The sequence below is a fragment of the Siphateles boraxobius genome, unplaced genomic scaffold (assembly GCF_051911475.1).
Source record: "Siphateles boraxobius isolate OS27281-9 unplaced genomic scaffold, OSU_SipBor_1 48, whole genome shotgun sequence".
In the NCBI taxonomy this organism is placed as follows: Eukaryota; Metazoa; Chordata; class Actinopteri; order Cypriniformes; family Leuciscidae; genus Siphateles; species Siphateles boraxobius.
Window position 1 is genome coordinate 5,603,004 of NW_027509119.1, and position 17,208 is coordinate 5,620,211.

General features: G+C 40.1%; 1 protein-coding gene across 3 annotated transcripts in view; it reads left to right on the forward strand.

The window, feature by feature from the left end:
* The window catches only part of usp47 (ubiquitin specific peptidase 47), a 33,625-nt gene that overhangs the window by 12,632 nt on the left and 3,785 nt on the right, over nucleotides 1-17,208 (forward strand). For 2 of the 3 annotated variants that reach the window (XM_077201665.1, XM_077201666.1), the window contains exons 4-27: nucleotides 393-546; nucleotides 634-730; nucleotides 2,089-2,234; nucleotides 2,330-2,535; nucleotides 3,763-3,912; nucleotides 4,933-5,028; nucleotides 5,105-5,257; nucleotides 6,946-7,104; nucleotides 7,444-7,575; nucleotides 8,142-8,218; nucleotides 8,313-8,368; nucleotides 8,485-8,597; nucleotides 9,971-10,075; nucleotides 10,241-10,448; nucleotides 10,633-10,748; nucleotides 11,443-11,562; nucleotides 12,059-12,827; nucleotides 14,137-14,312; nucleotides 14,465-14,545; nucleotides 14,672-14,787; nucleotides 16,326-16,444; nucleotides 16,642-16,772; nucleotides 16,866-16,913; nucleotides 17,005-17,135. In XM_077201665.1, coding sequence (XP_077057780.1) covers nucleotides 393-546; nucleotides 634-730; nucleotides 2,089-2,234; nucleotides 2,330-2,535; nucleotides 3,763-3,912; nucleotides 4,933-5,028; nucleotides 5,105-5,257; nucleotides 6,946-7,104; nucleotides 7,444-7,575; nucleotides 8,142-8,218; nucleotides 8,313-8,368; nucleotides 8,485-8,597; nucleotides 9,971-10,075; nucleotides 10,241-10,448; nucleotides 10,633-10,748; nucleotides 11,443-11,562; nucleotides 12,059-12,827; nucleotides 14,137-14,312; nucleotides 14,465-14,545; nucleotides 14,672-14,787; nucleotides 16,326-16,444; nucleotides 16,642-16,772; nucleotides 16,866-16,913; nucleotides 17,005-17,135 — 3,659 coding nt within the window. The remainder of the gene's footprint in view (nucleotides 1-392; nucleotides 547-633; nucleotides 731-2,088; nucleotides 2,235-2,329; nucleotides 2,536-3,762; nucleotides 3,913-4,932; nucleotides 5,029-5,104; nucleotides 5,258-6,945; nucleotides 7,105-7,443; nucleotides 7,576-8,141; nucleotides 8,219-8,312; nucleotides 8,369-8,484; nucleotides 8,598-9,970; nucleotides 10,076-10,240; nucleotides 10,449-10,632; nucleotides 10,749-11,442; nucleotides 11,563-12,058; nucleotides 12,828-14,136; nucleotides 14,313-14,464; nucleotides 14,546-14,671; nucleotides 14,788-16,325; nucleotides 16,445-16,641; nucleotides 16,773-16,865; nucleotides 16,914-17,004; nucleotides 17,136-17,208) is intronic. The other variant, XM_077201667.1, reaches the window with a different exon arrangement.

A 17,208-nucleotide genomic window follows, 5' to 3' on the forward strand; every position in this document is an offset into this window, starting at 1 on the left:
GTTTGTTCTAACTATCATTAATTCTATCGAGCAAACTGTTCTATGGTTTTCCTATAATCTTTATTTTTGTTTAACAAAAGTGAAAAGATTGCATCTAGCAGAGAAATAAAAACATTCTCTCACATTCATAATAACCCTGGCCTTGAACTTGCTTTCACATCTTTCCATTCCCACTGTTTGTGGTGGAACCTAGTTTAGGTTGACCTTGCAGGTTTCTACCCTACTTTATTTTCTGTAGTAATAAAGAATACCACATAATACGGATGCAATACCATAAGAAAAAGAAATTTGAAAAGAACGAGTGTTCATTTGATAACCTTGTGGCATGAGATCTTAATCATGTATAGTGAGCATTGCATATTTAGTATTATTCTTGTGTGACTCTTTTAAAGGATGAATCTGGCACAGCGGACAGCAGTGGTCTTGATGACAGTTCTCAGGATCGCTTCATTGGTCCTTTACCGCGGGACGGTACTGTGGGCTGCAGCAGTGACTACAGCAGCCCCAGTTACTCGTACTCCTCCATACTCAACAAATCAGAGACAGGTAGCACTGCTTTAACATGTATTGTTGTGAAGGGCATGATGGCCACAACTTTGCCACGGATTCATTTGTCTTGTGTCTGCTTTAAAGGTTATGTTGGCTTGGTCAACCAAGCAATGACCTGCTACCTGAACAGCCTCCTGCAGACCCTGTTCATGACGCCTGAGTTCAGGAATGCACTCTACAAGTAAGTAGTCTGTGTTTAGTGGGATAACTAGTTCATATGAACTAGATTTAAAAGGATAGTTCACCCAAAAATGAAAATTCTGTCATTAATTACTCATGTCGTTCCAAACCCATAAGACTTTCGTCCATCTTCAAAACACAAATGAAGATCTTTTTGATGATATCTGAGGGTGTATTCACACCAGGAAAGTCCGATAGTTCACTTGCTTTGGTCCGGACCAAATACAATTTTTTTTTTTTTTTGGTACGGTTCGCTTTCACACTGCTCTTTTTGCAAGTGAACCAAAATTCGTAAACAAAACCACACGTGTGTCGTGCCGACTCTGTGTCATTGGTTGTTGCGTTAAATCTTACCCAGATACAATAGTGCTATTTTCTGATTGGCTAACAACACCAGAGGAGACGCGCTTGATTCCTGTCGGTTTCACAGTGAGAGCGGCGCGGCCAGAGTTTTGGGCGCTGCGGCATATTAAATATATTACAAATAGTTTTTCAGCGTGAGAAATACAATGTGTGGCCGGAGAGCGTGACAAAAGACCGAAATGAGTGACTGTCACGCTCAATGCGTGACACTTGAGAGCCCTGTCACTCATTCATTCATTCCATTCCAATGATGCACACACGACGCGCAGAAAGACACGCAACAGTATCGTGTGGCCAGACAGCGCGCCGGAATGGAATGTAGTAGGGTACAACAGATCACTTTCCCATAACGCAACTCCGACTACGGAAGCCTGTTAACTCAAAGGCGCAGTGCTTTCTTGCAATTGGGTCGGTTCATGTTCACACCGTAAACGAACCGTACCAGAGTTCGTTTGGAACCGTACCGAGACCACCTCCTCAGCTAGGTCTCGGTTCGGTTGTTTGGTCCGCACCCCGAGTTCGATTGCTGTATTCACACCTGCCCAAAAGGTCCGCACCAAGGGGGTAAACGAACTAGAGTTCGATTCAATCGAACCACACAAGGCAGGTGTGTGAATACACCCTGAGAGATTTCTGTCCCTCCATTGACAGCTTCGCAACTACCACTTTGACGCTTCAAATAGTTCATAAAGAGATCATAAAACTAATCCATTTGAATTGAACGGTTTAGTCCACATTTTTCGAAGAGACTCATCACTTTATATGATTGAATATAAAGATTAAATTTAGGCTTTTGTGATTTTTTTTTTTTAGGCAGTATGAATTCAAAATACCGTCTCTAATGCCATTATTAATACTTTTATTAATACTACATTATTAAATCGCACTATTAATAGCTTGTAGCTTTTTATTTTTTTTTAAACATTCAATTCTGCCTCCATATTTTGCATTCTACAACTATTACCTTTAACACTATTTTGAATGTTTCTGCACCAGTTGGGAGTTTGAGGAGTCCGAGGAGGATCCAGTCACCAGTATCCCATACCAGCTCCAGAGGCTGTTCGTTCTCCTGCAGACAAGTAAGAAACGCGCCATCGAGACCACAGACGTGACCCGCAGCTTTGGCTGGGACAGCAGTGAGGGTACGAGGAAGTCACTTAACGTCTCTTTGAGAAACTTAACCCACATTAGCACTGCTGTTATCAGATAGCCTCTCTTTACCATGTGTGTTTTGCAGCCTGGCAGCAGCACGACGTCCAGGAGCTTTGCAGAGTCATGTTTGATGCACTAGAGCAGAAGTGGAAACAGACCGAGCAGGTATGCGATGCAAGCCCCGCCCCCTCATCTCTTGATGCTAATCAACAACCAATGAGATCCCTACAGCAGGGTCAGGACAAAAGACCCAATGTTCGTTCGAATGTCCGAATGTCCTCAGCGTTTGAGGTGGGTTGGGTCATGGCATGCACTAAACAAAGGTTTGCATGTTTCTACACTCAGCTGATTGTTCTCTTTTAAGCTGTGCTGTAAGACTTTGTGAAGTCTGTAAGACTTTGTGAAGTCTGTAAGACTTCGAAATCTGTGTTTGTGCCACTAAGTTGGCAAAACTAATTCTTCCGGTGAAAACTTGTCTCAACCACTTGTTTGGGATTTCTCAGAATTTATAGTGGGGTCCAAAAGTGACACACCGACCCGACATCATAAAGCTAGTGGAGACCGTGTTGTTGTCTCGCATTGCCTGCGTCTTGAACAAAAAGCTGTGTTTGAACACACCACAAAGACTACAGTCAATGCCCATTTGCGCCTGCATTTGAAGAAATCACTCTCCATGCCAGCAGGTGGCAGTAGTCCATTCATCCTTCATAAAGGGAAACGAAACTACAACTCTGGAACTATCCAAACTGAAAACAAAGCAGCATTTGCTTAACATTTTGAATATACGAATCCTCTTGGTCTTTATTTTGTTCATTCCAGACAGTCATGTCATTTTGAAAATATTCACTTATTGGAACGCTCAGATAATATGTAAAATTAGAAGAGCCATCTGTGTGTACCATCATGACTTTGTTGTTTACTTGCTTTCATAATTTTTCTAAAGCCAATCGCTGATTTGACGTGCTTAATCGGCCGAAAAGCCACCAACGGTTGCCGAACACACCGCAAAAACTGTGTGGACAGATGCTCACCGACGGGCCGACCGTCGACTTGGTGTGTCTCAGCCTTTAGACCCCAATGACAATTTTAGATTCAAAAGGATTCTAAATTGAAGCTTAAAATAATTAAGGTTTTTATTTATCTCAATTTCAGATGAAGAAACCTCAGTCCATAAAATGATTTAACCATTCTGATTAACATTAATCATGTGAACTTTTTACAGACAGTCAGATGCTCCTGTTTCTATTGAAGCACAAGATTCTCTTTAGTTCATTCTTCAATTGGGTTTGAGAACGTGATCGTCAGGTTTTACTCAAACTTTTTGAGTTCATGCAGCTTAAGTGCTGCTATTAAGTTAACACAAAAAGGGACATACCAAAGATATTCAGAAATTCAGTTTAATTTTTTCTATTATGCTCATCTCATTTATAATAGAAAAATGCATACAATACATTTTCATTCTGAATGTATGGGTGTGTTTATTGAACTTGTTGATGGACTGTCTTTTGTTTTTCCCAGGCTGACCTGATCAACCAGCTTTACCAGGGCAAACTGAAGGACTATGTGCGCTGTTTGGAGTGTGGCTATGAGAGCTGGAGGATTGACACGTACTTGGACATCCCTCTGGTCATCAGGCCCTTCGGGGCCAGCCAGGCTTTTGGCAGCGTGGTGCGTACGGCCATCATTATGACCATTTATTTTTAGCTGCGGACTAGTAGATGCGGCATTACGCCATTAGCAGTTCTTGTATTTGTTTCATATGCCAACAAGACATACTGTCAGTATTTACATATGCTAACTGGTTATTTTAATATTGTTTGATATGGAAATATGACCGTTGCTATAAGCTAGAGAGTTATATGCTATTTGATTCAATTGCAAATGAAAATGAAATCAGAGTCCATAGTGAAGTAAACACTACAGCAAAACACAGTCACAGCCAATCAGAAAATATATTTATAAGTCAGGATATCATCCAAAGTGCTAAAGTGCTCCAAAGTTATTTTAAAGGGGTCCTATTATGCTTTTTTTTACATTCTCAACTTTCTTTAGTGTGAAATGTTGCTGTTTGAGCATGAAAAAGGTCAGTGCGCACCGTTTGTGAACTCCCTGAAACGCCTCCATTGTAGTCTGGAGTTTTATTCCGGGAACGAACACGACACAATATTCCTCATTTAAAAATTTCCCGTCCAATGAATAATAACATAAAAAGAAAGGGCGTGCCCCATTTGAATTGCTAAGTAGTGTGACTGTATAAACTAGCGGTTACGGTAAGGGTGTGACATTTCCTAAACACGCTTGAAGCGGTTTAGCAATCACAACACACTGATCCAGCCAGCCAATCAGAGCACATTGTGCTTTTCAGAAGGAGGGGCTTCATATAGAGACAGGAACTGAAGAGTGCGTTTCTGACTGACTGGGCAGAGAGGAGCTACAACAATGTCTAATATGTGGAAAATAATGTGTTTTTTATTTTAAAATCCAGCTGAAAACCTACTTTAGTAGACTCCAAAAACAAAATTAAGACTTTGAAAAAGGGCATAATAGGTCCTCTTTAAACACTGTTATTTATATACTTTTAAGTTATTTCTATGTTAATGATAACACAGTTGCTGAATGTCAAATGCAATATCCAAATGAAAGAGGAGCATGTTTGTCCTCATTGTCCACTAATTTTCCGCTGAACAGGAAGAAGCCCTGCAGGCCTTCGTCCAGCCTGAGACTCTCGACGGGCCCAACCAATACTTCTGTGAGCGCTGCAAAAAGAAATGTGACGCCCGCAAGGTGAATCAGATCAGATACGATGACTGTCTAGTCCTCTACCACATTTGAGTTTCTTATGCAGTGTTTTTCTCTCCAGGGCCTGAGATTCCTCCATTTCCCATACCTGCTGACTCTGCAGCTGAAACGCTTCGACTTTGATTACACCACTATGCACCGCATTAAACTCAATGACCGCATGACCTTCCCCGAGGAGCTGGACATGAGCCCCTTCATTGACGTCGAGGACGAGGTGAGACACAGCTTCATGATCTCTTTCCTCTTGTTAAGGAAAGCTGAACTGGTCTCTCCTGCTCTCTTCACATCTGGTTTAATATCTCAAATATGTCTCTAGTCACCATTTGTGATTGGTTTTTATCAAGTGACAATTTCTGATTTTGACTTTATGCCTTACTTTATTTTAGAGATGAATGTTGATGTTAGGCTAACTAAACATGTTTGAAAGGAAATGATTAAATTACGATAGTATTAATTAGGTTCTGTTGAAATCTGAAATGAATAGCAAATCTCAACTGCTTGATTGTTATATCATCTAAAAATATAAACGATATTATGGCCTAGCGATATATTTAAAAGTTGGATATATAATACATTCTACTTTACCTGCGTATGCAGTACACTCATATTTTATATATATATTTATGTATGTGTGTGTGTATATATATATATATATATATATATATATATATATTAGTGCTGTCAAACGATTAAAATATTTAATCGCGATTAATCGCATTAATGTCATAGTTAACTCGTGATTAATCGCACATTTTTATCTATTCTAAATGTCTCTTGATTTCTTTTTGTTCATTATTCTTTCTCATTTTAATGCTCTTATCAACATGAAAAAAGTGGATTGCTTGCTTTGTGCACATTTTTTTTTATTGAAAACAACATAGGCAATACTGTGTTCAATTTCACAATAACATTCTCACTTGGAGCAAATAATTTCTTTGTAACACAATGTAGCACTGTCCATCAATAAAAGGGTGAAAGAAATACTGACGAGGTACTGATATTGACGAGGGGGCGGAGAATTCGCATCAGCTGTGTGTGTGTGCTTGGCCATCATCAAGTGGTACTTCAGACTGGACGTGCTGCGATGATGATAGCTCAGTTCATAACGACAAAACACACAGATCACTTTGGTCTAGTCAATGAAACCATTTGCCAACTTTTTAAAAGTAAACTTTCCATTCAGAATCTTATTGGCATCCATTTCGGCGTCTCGCGCTCGCCATCCACTCAAAACGTAACGTTAACCTATTTGGCCGGCTCGCAAGCCCAAACAAGTGTGTGTGCGCGTGCCTGTTGTTTTGTTTCCGGTCTAGCTAGATCCACTTGCGCTTTGGTCGACGAAGCAACAAAACGTCCTTGCACGGCGCAAGCCCTTGAAATGAATGGGTTTCATAGCGCAGGCGCCGCGCATGCCGCGTCCTGTTGCAAAAGCATGTGAAAAAAAACTACAAAGTTTGCTAGACCAAAAAGACTGTTAATCTCGCGATAAAAAAAATAATCGCGTTAAAATGGTTTTGCGTTAACGCCGTTAATAACGCGTTTAACTGACAGCCCAAATATATATATATATATATAATGTGTATATACATATTTGTATTCATACAGTATACTCGCACTGGGCTTAAGACTGCGAGTCAAGATCAAATAGTTTTTCAAACTTTAGATAAAAGATCTAAAGATCAAACTTGAAAAAATTTTTTTTTGCATAATGTTCCATTATTTTGCTTTCCACCCGTTGAGTAAATTCCCTTTAATGCACATGTCTAATAGCCTAATTATTCAGGGATTCCATGGACTAATTGATTTTGGAAACATGTAGTTTTGAACTTCCCCAGTACCTTGCCAACAAAAACCACTCATTTAAAACCATAATTTGACTGCAATTAAATGTTTTGTCTGCAGAAATCACCTCAGACCGAGAGCTGCACTGACAGTGGGGCGGAGAATGAAGGAAGCTGCCACAGTGATCAGATGAGCAACGATTTCTCCACGGATGATGCCGTGGACGAGGGCATCTGTCTGGATAACACCAGCACTGCAGAGCGGGTGCTCAAACCAAAGGTTACCTCACGGCCTCTCTGATCCTAAAAAAAACATATTTTATTGGACTGTCCTGGGTTTAATTCAAGTAGAAGGCTCTTTTATGAAGTTATTTCACTTAAGGACTTTTTCAGTTAGATTATGCCTGAAAAAGTTTTGGATTTTTATCATATGTTAATTAAAGTATAATATGATTTGTTGTGTTTGTTTGGTTGGCTTTATTGTATTTATATGATATTTGTATTTTTGTAATTACATTTTTGCCATGGAAATAGAAAATCTATCTATCTGAACCCAAAATGCTCAAGTGCTGAACTCGGAAGATGAAAGATAAGCATGCCTCTTCTGTCTCCTTTATAGAGCTCCTTGACCTTTGAACTCTTCTCGGTCATGGTGCATTCTGGGAGTGCTGCAGGTGGGCACTACTACGCCTGCATCAAGTCCTTCAGTGACAGCCAATGGTACAGCTTCAATGACCAGCACGTCAGCAAGGTCAGCAGGCTAGCATCAATCTAAAAAATTTCATCTTTGGGTCACAATTATATATTCACTTATAATTGTGCGGATTATTGGTATTTATATGCACTAATTCATTTGGAGTATTCTAATTAAGCAACTGAGTGCTGTAGGTTGGTATTTTGCATATAACATGCCAAAACCATCTCCGTATCAGGACTTTCTGCACAACCTTTCCTTTACAGCCCTTCACCACTCTCAGCAAAACATATGATGTTTATATCGCTGTAAATTATCAACATTCAATTTTAAGTTTAGTTAACTTGAAATGTGAAATTCTCTTAACTGAGAACAAAGTTTGAGTTCACTATTAGTCTAACTCTAAATTGTCTATATTAGTTCAACACTTGTCTGTGTGTGAATGTGTTGATATTGATGCATCATGAATTTTTCATGAAAATGTTTGCACGCCGACGTGCACAGTTTGTGAATATGACCCATGGTCCTAGATTTCTCATCATAACATCTATTTTTGTTTTTCACAGAAAGAAAGAAAATAATACAGGGTTGTAAATTGTGTTATCCGTATGTGTGTGTTCCAGATCACACAGGATGACATCCGGAAGACATATGGCGGATCCTCAGGGAGCAGGGGCTATTACTCCAGTGCCTTTGCCAGGTGTGTGAAGCCTCCTAGTCCTACATTTGTGATGCCAAAGAAGACCCTTGTAAAAAGGATTTTTACCAAATCTTCTGCTTTTATGCCCCAACAGCTCTACAAATGCATACATGCTCATGTACAGACTGAAAGACCCCTCCAGAAATGCAAGTAAGGGAACTGACATGGATATTTTTTCCACCCTCGATATAAACAAAAAGTATTATCAATGATCTCGCTCCCTCTCCGAGATGCTGGAGTTGAATGTACTCTCTGTGTGTTTGCAGAATTCCTGGAAGTGGAGGACTTCCCAGAGCACATAAAGAGACTGGTGCAACGAGAGAAAGAGTCCGAGGAGCAAGAGAAGAGGCAAAGAGAGATCGAGCGCAACACATGCAAGGTAAAGTTTCTGCACAGCACAACCAGTGCTCGGTTCTGCAACTGCGTGCCATGGAGACTTGGGCTGTGTCCCAAACCCTGATGAGCTGCCTACCTAGACAGCATTTTAGGCATCATAGGTGCACTCTCTATGTAAAGGCTGTTCCAAGCTAGCCTGGTCCCACCAGACTCTCGTACATTTCATTTCATTTGTACATAAAGTCTGGCACCGCTCCATTGACAAGAGTTAACTTCATTGTAGGCGGGTAATCTATTGAAGTCTAAAACTATTGGATCTGCCCAGAGTCACTCTGGATCTGCCATAACCAATCGCTAACGTTGGGTCGTGACGGATGCCTAGCGCTCGCCTTAGCCAACTCATTCACCACTAACGAAGCGAGCTGGAAAATCAAACTTTTCCCGAACCCCGTGGAGAGGTTCTTGCTCCGGCTTTAACTTCTTGATATTCGGCAGTGTTGCCACAACGGACCGAATGGCTTCGCTCGCATCTTTCTCCACTGCCATTACTGAACTACAACTCAAAATGACGCACGACATCAACGTCATCGTTCTCAGCCACTCCCTCTGTTCGCTGATTGGCCCGGTAAAAAATTAATCGGAGAAAACCAAAGTCTACAGCACAATCCCAGACCTAGTACTGAAGGAAAATGAAAATTGAGCGGAATTACGTCGGAGGGCGGAGCCAGGCTAGTTCCAAGCAGGGCGCAGCAAAAATTGGCACAATTATCAAAAGAGTTTATTTAAGGGTGCGTGTTAACATTTGCAGTTCAGTTCTCTTGGTCCAGAGCAAGAAAGAAAATTATACATTTAGCCCTGGATTGCTTAGCTTTCATAATGTAATTTTTAACACCGGACCTAAAGATACAAAACAAACAAGACTTTGTAGTTCCATTTTTAACAAACGCCATTTTTAAGACCAGTAAAAGTACTTAAGGAAAAATGAGGTAGTACTGATGTATGTATTGTTGTAAAATAAAACGTGATGATATATTGAGCTTTTGTTCACCACATACCTCGTTTTAGGCATTTAAGCAAAAGCCCGTTCCAAAAAACCCGTTGACTTCAGAACGATTGAATCGGAAGAGCGTTTCTGGGGTTTGGCCAATAAAAATGCATCATCCCTGCAGCACTATATAGACATTTCAAGTCTAATGTTGGACTCTTGTTGCACAACTGCAGGTACTACATACATACTAAAAAATGGTGCATAAAAATGCAAAATGGGAAACGCCTAATTAGAATCAACTTTCACGTGATTTCTGTTTATTTATGTGATCCACTTTAGTGAGGTTCCTTGATGTTTTCGATGCTGCTTGAGTTGCCAGAGAGTCGGTGTTTAGAACCAAACCTTATGATTCTGTCTTCTTCCATTAGATCAAGCTATTCTGCATGCATCCAGTGAAGTTGATGATGATGGAGAATAAGCTGGAGGTTCACAAGGACAAAACTCTCAGAGAAGCAACCGAAATGGCTTACAAGGCAAGTAGTGTTACATGCTGTTGTCTAAATTTCACCTCTGCATCCGATTTTCTAAGGCTAAGTTGGTCTTTAGCCTAATAGATTAACCTTACAAACAGATCAGCAAGCTTCGTCTCTGAATTTATCACTGCTTGTGTTCTGTGTGATTGTCCTGTGGGTGATCAGCTGATGGACCTGGAGGGAGTGGTGCCACTGGACTGCTGTCGATTGGTCAAATACGACGAGTTTCATGAATACCTGGAACGTTCGTATGAAGGTGAGGAAGACATGCCCATGGGTTTGCTGCTCGGCGGGGTCAAATCTTCATACATGTTTGACCTGCTCCTGGAGATCCGCAGACCTGACCAAGCGTTCCAGCCATACAAACCTGGAGGTATTTACTGAGCTAACTTTTGTGAACATTTACAGTATACTCTTAACTACAAATCCGCTATCAACGTCTCAATGAAAGAATGACACAAATGCATAATGACTTTGATTTCTAGAAGTATCATCATGGTTGATGGGAAACCTCCTCACTGTAAACCGCTGAATATGTTTTTGTGTGTTGATTGCAGAGGTGATGGTGAAGGTCCATGTGGTGGATCTAAAGAGTGAGTCTATTGCTGCTCCAGTCAGTGTCAGGGCTTATCTCAACCAGACCATTACAGAGTTTAAGCAACTCATTGCACAGGTACTGAATCTCATTTCTGAACACATATAAAGGACATGAATAGGGTACAAATTTGTGGCCCATTACTGTCTTTTAAGCAATGAAGGCCCAAGCCCAATGTTCTTGAGAAAAATAATGATTAGAAATGCTAATGTATAAGTACCCCCCCTCCTTAAAATAACCATACAACAATATGATAATTCTGACACAATCTGCTAGATAGATATTACAAGTCGTTGTAGAATTTATTTTAATTTTGTTTTGAATTACCGAAGCCAAAGCGACTAATTTAGGCAAAACCTTCAGTCATTTTACCTTTTTATTTTTACTTTCATCTGTTTCTTTAAATAATATTTCATTTGTATTTTCATGTTTATTTTGAATTTTCATATTTATTTATCTTAATTTTATTGTTTTATTTGCTTAAAAATAATCACACAAAGGAGGGCTTTTAAACCGTATTTAGACCCATATTAGATTTCCAATAATGCAATATTTGTCTAATATCTGAATTCTTCACACCAATATCTGAATATTCTCTGAAGGTAAAGCATCTGCTTTCACTGATACTTTGTAGAAAAATCAAATATATGCCAGATATAATTGAGGAGGTGTTTCAAGCCCTGTTTTGTTCTCTATTTGTGGAAAGTGCCAAAGACAGTTGAAACGGACTTCTGCTTCCATCTAACCTGTTGTCTCCTCGTTGTGTTCTCAGGCCACGGGTCTTTGTGCGGAGACGATGCGTGTCGTCTTAGAGCGCTGCTATAACGACCTCCGGCTCCTTTACGTGCCCAACAAGACTCTGAAAGCAGAGGGTTTCTTCAGGAGTAACAAGGTTAACTAGCGTCACACTCACTTTTTATTGGCTCTGTCCCGAAACTTAGACTGCTTTTTAAATGCTCTTTATAAGCCGTTAACACTTTATTTTACAGTGTTTTCTTGTTACATATATTGGTTACATTAACTTACTGTAGTAATAACAGTAAATTATGCATAAATGCATGCAACTAATACTAAACCAAACCCTATTTTAAGTGGATGTTGTTCATTAATATTACTCAGTACTTAAATAACAAGGACACCTTAAAATAAAGTGTATCCTTGGCATATAGCCATCACTGCTCCAATAAGGTGTATGAGAAATTTCACTATCTCTCTGTTAATCCCAATAGAATTTAGTGTTAAAATGTTGCTAAACTGACAACATGATACTCTTAAGCACAAAATACTCACTACTATTTCTACAAAACGACACTCACTACAATTTGCTAAAATAGTACATTTTTTGAATTTTTCTAAAAAAAAACATTTGAAAAAACTTTTATTCTCAGGTTTTCGTGGAGAGCTCAGATTCAACAGATCATCAGGTGGCTTTCACTGACTCTGTTTTGTGGAAGCTTCTGGATCGCCACGGGAACACGATCAGACTGTTTGTCTCCCTGCCCGAGCAATCGCCAGGCTCTTTAGCCAACAGAACTAGTTGCCCCAAAGCTAGCGCTGACTCTGAGGACTTTTTTGATGGGGCGAAGGGCAGCAGAAAGTCAGTGGAGGCCATTCTTGAAGAGAGCACTGAGAAACTGAAGAACCTTTCTTTACAACAACAGCAGCAGCAGCAAACCTCCAGCACCAGTGACAGTCAGAAGAGCTCTGAACACAGCGAATTCGAGCACATCGAGTCTCCAGCACAGGAACCGGACGCTGTCTCTCAGCCTTCCCAGACGGAGAACTCCACACGGGTCGCCTCGGACACGGAGAACCAGTTCCCCTCTGAGGAGCGCTCGGACTCGGACGTCAACAACGACCGCAGCACCAGCTCTGTGGACAGTGACATCCTGAGCTCCAGTCACAGCAGCGACACGCTGTGTAATGCAGACAGCGGCCCGCTTCCGCTGGCTAACGGCCTCGACTCGCACAGCATCACCAGCAGCCGCCGCTCCAAAGCACACGAGGGGAAGAAGGAGACGTGGGACACGGCGGAAGAAGACTCGGGCACAGACAGCGAGTACGACGAGAACGGCAAGAGCAAAACTGACGCCCAGTACTTGTACTTCAAAACTGAGCCATACTCTCAGGAGGATGGAGCCGCAGAAGGACAGAAAAGTAAAGTTTCTCTGGTTGTTGTTTTTTCTGCTTAAGCTCATGAAATGGTGTTTTTCAGTGTCTCAGAACACAGTGCAGAGATTCACTCTTAAACCGCAGGGACCACTATATTTTTTTCTTTTCTTTTTTAAATACATCGATCTTACCGTGAAAATAGCCATAGATGTTTGTATGGCAAAGAAAACAAACTTAAATGGCAGGGCGTATATTTATTGAATTAAATCGAAAAGTTCTCAATATGTCTATCACATTAAGCCATATCACAATAACAGTGTACAAATCATGCCTTAAGTAGGCCGCAAACTGCCATGTAAAATAAATTAAGATATGAGTATTGTCATTTTATAGTGTACTAAAAGAAATAGCATTTTTATTGTTTAATTTAATTCCTTGTTTTTATTTTATAGTATTAATCTGATAATTTTTTCCAAAGTTTTCATACTATAAATTTACAGTACTACATTTCCCCCCTGCCCCAAAATTCTTCATCCCTAAGAGGGAAAAAAAAGTCTTCAGAGTAAAAAACAACAACATTTAGCAGCTTTTTAAAATATATTTTTATTTCCTATGCAGATGCACTGCCCAACGAAATCACCCTGATCGTTCTAGATTGATTAATACTTTTCAAATATAACCATTAAGGTCATCTGGTGAAAATTGCGGTATTGTTTCATATCGCATTATAGATTGCAGAAAAATCTAATATCTAAATGTCAGTTTTTCTCCAATATCACCTTTTTAAAAACTACAACTTTATGGTTTGTAATGAAATGTAATGATGATTTTACCCAGTTTTTTTTCTCCAGATGTTAGCAAAACCGTAGAGAGGTCAAACCGTTAAACTAAAGAAAAGCGCCTGACAATGTTTACCTCAGAGGAAAATGTGCCCGCTGAAAAAATAAGATTAAACCAGCCTGTTCAGTTGGTCAGGTTGGAAGACAAGCTAAACAAGTAAACCATCAAATTTAAAATATTTCAATAATGTTATTACAATTTCTATTTTAATATATTTTCAAATGTAATTTATCCCTGTGATCAAAGCTGAAATTTCAGCATCATTACTCCAGTCTTCAGTGTCACATGATCCTTCAGAAATCAGTATAGTATGCTGATTTGCTGCACAATAAATTTTCTGATAATTATTATTATTATTATTATTATTATTATCAATGTTGAAAACAGTTGTGCTGCTTAATATTTTTGTGGAAACCATGATACATTTTTGCTTGATTCTTTGATAAATAGAAAGTTCAAAAGAACAGTAGTTTATGTTCTTGAAAGTTAACGTTGGTACTATGGTATGTTTCAGGTTTACTTGTCCATGTTGACAAGAGGATCACACTGGCTGCGTTCAAACAGAATCTCGAGCCGTTTGTTGGCGTTCCCTCCACTCAGTTTAAGGTCTTCCGGGTTTATGCCAACAACCAGGAGTTTGAGAGCGTGCGGCTCAATGAGACGCTCTCCTCTTTTTCTGATGACAACAAGGTGAGTTTGTAACTGCACTTTCTCCAATCCCAGTTTAACATGCAAAGACAGCCATACTGGGTTGTTCTTGCAATTCCGTTTGGCACCACTAGATTTAATACATAAATTACACCGTACATATTTATATGCACGGCTGCTCTGCTGTTTGACAGATCACGATTCGGTTGGGACGTGCCCTGAAGAAAGGAGAGTACAGGGTGAAGGTGTACCAGCTGCTAGTTAATGACCCAGAGGTGAGCCACAAAGGTTTTTGTGCAATTGGAAATGGATGTACTTTTCGTATTCTACAGTGGAACGATTATTCTGAAATCGGCAAAAATGTTTGTGCACATGTAAGATGTACTGTTTTGTTTCGACAGCCCTGTAAGTTCCTTTTGGATACTGTGTTCGCTAAGGGAATGACTGTTCGGCAGTCTAAGGAGGAGTTGCTGCCTCAACTCATAGACCATTGCAAACTGGACATCAGTTTAGACAGGTGAGCTCATATCAAACAATTTGGACAGGTTTACTTATTTTAGTCAAGATGTTTTACGCCAGAATCATTCATGATTTATTCTACTTCTATGTAAACGTCCTTTATGATTGGCTAATCCAGTGGATCCCAAACCTTTTCTGCTGGCCCCCATTTTGTAGATAAAGAAAATTTGCATCCTACATGCACCCACTATGGCTGTCACTTTTGTGAAAAAATCCTGTTCGATTTTTGAGACATATGTGTTCATTGAATCGATTGTAAAATCGATTTTTCCATCTCTAAAGACGTTTCCATTTTCAACACCAAATATTGGCAAATCCACGGACAACTAACAGGCATTAGGACCAACGTAAAGAGGGCGCCTGAGACGTGCACAAGTCAGCAATATTTCTGATGATTTATTGGCGTGAAGTTTTTTGCACAATGACAAACAGGAGTGCAACATTCAAGGATTGAAATTAACGCCCGCCGAATTCGGATAAAAATTAACTTTGGCGGGTAACGCTCTCATATCACGAGCCAATTTGGCGTGTTTCTATGTTTACTCACTTTGCTGGGGAAGTTCGTGTAAGCCAAATCTGCGTGGATTTAGCGCAAATACGCAACTCGTGAGTCCTCATGATATATTAAATACAGCGTATTGTGCAGAATCTGCGCATTTCTGGCTCGCTTGAACACACTAAGCAAAGCAACACTAAGCAAAAAATAACGGCGCGCTTGTTCACTTGCACTGAAGTAATAGCGAATATTAAAAAGCATTTGGTTAACAGAAACGACATTGTTATTTTCCAACATCCTACATGTTCTGTGTACTGTATTGATCTGTCTACCTAAAACACATTTTTGGTTAAAAAAAAAGGCAGTTAAAATCGATTCCCTATTTTCGTTTTCGAAACTTGTGCCTGTTGGACCGATCGATTGTGCAATCGATTTTCGAACGTAAAGTGACAGCCCTAGCACCCACACAAAGACATCTCAGACTAGTGTTGTCAAAAGTGCCGACTTCGGTAACAAATCGGTACTGAACTGTAAAAAATGTGACATTACCAGCATTTTCCTCTAGCATTTTGAGCACTGTTGAACTTATTCTTAAACGCCTCTGATTGGCCATTGTGTTCATGCCCTCAACATATGTATGTGATCAGCTACAATGATCAACGCTTAAAAAACACTTTGGACTATTGGTCGCCCTTAAGCACGTCATCAGAGAAGAGAAGTCGTTGGGGAAGTTATTTTGATTAAAGATTACGAAGGCACTTGAATTTATATGCACAGATAAATCATTTGTAATAAATACTGCAATTTCTCCATGGTGAATCATTTTAAATCCCAGTTTTCTTCTGCTTGAGATGACTGTTGTTGTCTCAGGCCTGACTCATCCTGCAACAGTTTTGGACGCACATCCACGTTCTGCGCGCTACAGTGTCACATCTCAATGCTTCACTGCAGCAGCTGACCTTTAAACACACTGACTCACAGCAGAGGACGATTAGCGCCTCAGAATACAAACAAGATGTGTGTGCCTCTGTGTGTCACAGGTTTAGACTCAGGAAGAAGACCTGGAAGAACCCGGGCACAGTGTTTCTCGACTATCACGTCTATGAGGAAGACATCAACATCTCCAGTAACTGGGAGGTGTTCCTGGAAGTCCTCGAAGGTGAAAACATGTTTGTTATACAATTTCTAAACCTAATCCAGCATGCCATATACAGTAGTACAACATTTTTTTTTTTTTTTTTTATCAAAGTTATACATGAGTTTTGAACAATACCCCAATAACTTTGATTAACTTTTTTGATCCACTTCAAATGTTGACTACTGTATTTTGTCCATCATTGATTTCCTTGCTTGTAGAACCGGAGCGGATGAAGTCCATGTCTCAGTTAGCGGTTCTGACCCGTCGCTGGTGTCCTTCCCAGATGAAGCTCGAGGCCTTTCGGGAGGTGGTGCTGGAGAGCAGCAGCGTAGAGGAGCTCAAGGAGAAGGTGTGTGGAATATAGAAATGTTGCTGATGAATGCTTAGAAATCCCAATTGTCATTCGAGTGCTAATCTCTTTTTTTTGTTTTTGTTTCCGCAGCTCAGTGAAATGATTAGAATTCCTTTAGAAAACTTGGAGTTTGCCAAGGTACGGCAGGCTTTTGGGATCAGACTTAGTTGAGTTTCAGATGCCCTTCTTGCAGTGCCTCAGATATATGAGTGTGTTGTTTCTCCTACAGGGACGAGGAACTTTTCCTTGTGACATTTCAGTGCTGGAGATCCATCAGGATTTAGATTGGAATCCTAAAGTCTCCACCCTCAATGTCTGGCCACTCTACATCTGTGACGATGGTGCTGTGATCTTCTACAGGTAAAGACTTTCCCTTTCATGAATGGAATTAGTCTCTATGTTTTGAAAGGAAATTCTATTTTAAACTGCCTAT